This window comes from Oratosquilla oratoria, unplaced genomic scaffold, assembly GCF_046742065.1.
Source record: "Oratosquilla oratoria isolate Oo_2021 unplaced genomic scaffold, ASM4674206v1 SCAFFOLD76, whole genome shotgun sequence".
Taxonomy (NCBI): domain Eukaryota; kingdom Metazoa; phylum Arthropoda; class Malacostraca; order Stomatopoda; family Squillidae; genus Oratosquilla; species Oratosquilla oratoria.
Genome location: NW_027467740.1, coordinates 630001 through 632500, shown reverse-complemented (window position 1 = coordinate 632500; position 2500 = coordinate 630001). Strand labels below are relative to the sequence as shown.

At 43.7% G+C, this 2500-nt stretch overlaps 1 protein-coding gene across 1 annotated transcript in view; it reads left to right on the top strand.

Moving 5' to 3' along the window:
• Window positions 1-1457, top strand: part of LOC143023986 (uncharacterized) — a 1708-nt gene extending 251 nt beyond the window's left edge. Inside the window, exon 2 of the mRNA XM_076182669.1 lies at window positions 848-1457. Coding sequence (XP_076038784.1) covers window positions 848-1457 — 610 coding nt within the window. The remainder of the gene's footprint in view (window positions 1-847) is intronic.
• The last annotated feature ends 1043 nt before the right edge of the window (window positions 1458-2500 follow it).

Below are 2500 nucleotides of genomic sequence, written 5' to 3'. Positions count from 1 at the left end.
AGAAACAACCACCCCTCCACCACCCACTCCCCCACCACCTCGCTCCCACGAGCCACCTGTAAAACACCCAATAACAATCAGCCCCCGCCCACGCAGCCTCCCCCGTATTCCCCTGCTGTTTTTCTGTCGCAGACCACCACCACCACCACCACCACCACCACCACCACCACCACCACCACCACCACCACCACCACCACCACCACCACCACCACCACCACCACCACCACCACCACCACCACCACCACCACCACCACCACCACCACCACCACCACCACCACCTCGTAGGCGGAACTGTCGAACTCACGGTGACCCCTTACCCATACGGGATGTCCTGAACTTCCAACCCCGACATTCAGAGTATTTGTGAGTCCACAATAAACTACAATCAAAACAATGCTCATCGCCAGTACCACCCAAACCACGATGCCAATAGGAGACAGGTCCCTCGAACAACCCGAACAACTACTACTAATAGTACAACGCCCTAGGCACTCGCGAAGAGGGCCGAAGCGGCCGGCACCGTTACTATCGCCATCAAAACCAAAATTAAGATAAGAAAAATGGCCAAAGAACTAATTACAGTCAATGTTGGCACAATTCAAGACATAAAAGTCAGAAATTCTTGAGCTACAGGTAGAACATGTACTATGTCGACTGATAAATGTATTAATACAATAAAAAGTAAATATACGGATCATAAAAACGTAAAAAGATTAAATACATTAATAGATAAATAAATAGAAAATAGATAATATCAAATAAGACACACTTATCGTTTTGGGGGACTTCAGTGCGGTTACTGGCACCGGTAGAACTGGCTATGATATATTGGTCCCCATGGTTCTAGAACCAGTAATATCAACAGTTCTCTCCTTCCGAACTTTACAAAGTCTAGAAGGCTGAGGATTGGTGGTTCTTGGTTCCAGAGGCGAGATCCATACCGATGGGCATGGTATAGTAATGCCAGAGGATTGGCGAAGGAGATCGATCACACACTTGTCAGCGCTTATTGGAAGATTATACAGAACTTCAGTGTTTATCGAAGTGCTGAATCCTTTGGGACCGATCATAGAGTTGTGGTCGCAACACTTATAATACGTATCAAATCCAGGAGAATATCGAGATGTAATCCACTTGGATTCCAACTAAAGAAACTGAGGGATGGCGCGTGTGCCCTGGAGTATGCGATATCAATCTGTAATCGGTTTGATGCACTTGGCTCTCTAGAGGACCCTGAAGAACTATGGGACACTTTCAGACGCGAAACTCTGAAAGCTGACGAGGAGTGCGTTGGAGAGCGCCCAAGGTCGAGTAGTGGTGTGGCGTCGCACAGTAGTTGGATTGTCCAAATAGTTGATCAGAAATCTAAGGATTGTAATAACCCATTTTCGCCCACATATTTTTCTCGCATTTCCTTCAAGTTGATTATGGCTGATGGATTTGTCCTTGGTGTGTAGATATAGCATGATTATGTTGGTGGTGTGTTCGTTAGTGCTTGACAAACTTTCCCATCAATCATAGTTAGTATTTTTAAAAGGACATGCGTGCAGGAGTGAGACAGTTGTCATTTAAATATCGCTTTCTTAAGATATTGCGAGAAGAAGCACCCATTTTATGCTTTATTAGACAGGTAAATATATAATCTAACTGTTATTTTGTGTTAAAATGCTTGAAAAGTATTGAATATATGAAATTTTTTAATATTTTGAAATATATAATAATGATGTATAGCATATACATAAGTCTTTCCCAGGTTATTATATGTACTCTTTAGTCGTGCATATTTGTTCCTGTCTCATTATTGGGCGCCTGAAGACAGCATGACATTTGTGAGAGCAAGTTGATTAAAATGCAGTATTTTGTATTATTAATTTTTCACCCTAATCTAATAATATAACTAAGTTTTTCATGTATATTGATAATATATATATACTTTCCAACAATAAACAAGCAGCTTTTGATCAAAATTGTCACACTGATTTTTTTTTATTTTTGCTCACAAAATCAATGAATCTGACTATTGTGCGTCGCGGAAGATACTGAAGAGTAAAGAGTTGGGCCTTGCTGCCAGAATGGCTGGGGACCAATATAAAACTCAGAAACGGGGAACTAAAGCTCCCATGAGAATGGATAAGGAGATGTACATTAGGGGAATCGCTGAGGATGCCTAGGGCCATCTTAATGCAAATGACCTCAGGCCTGCTTACCGAGCCCTGAAGAAGCTCTGATTCAAAAGTGTGACTAAGAGGATCACATTCAGAAGAGGTGATGGCGAGCTAATGTTAGGTGTGGAGAGGTGTAATCCCCTTTGCCGGGCACTTTGAGCAGTTGCTGATGGGTGACCCTCCAAGTGGACAGCTTCCCCTTGATGGTGTTCGGGTGGCGGTTCCTGATCCACCGATAGATGAATCTTCGCCCTCTCTAGCAGAGGTCAGAGAGGCTGAGTATGTGTGTGTGTGGGGGGGGGAGGATGTTTCTAACCAATGATGGCGCCCGAGTG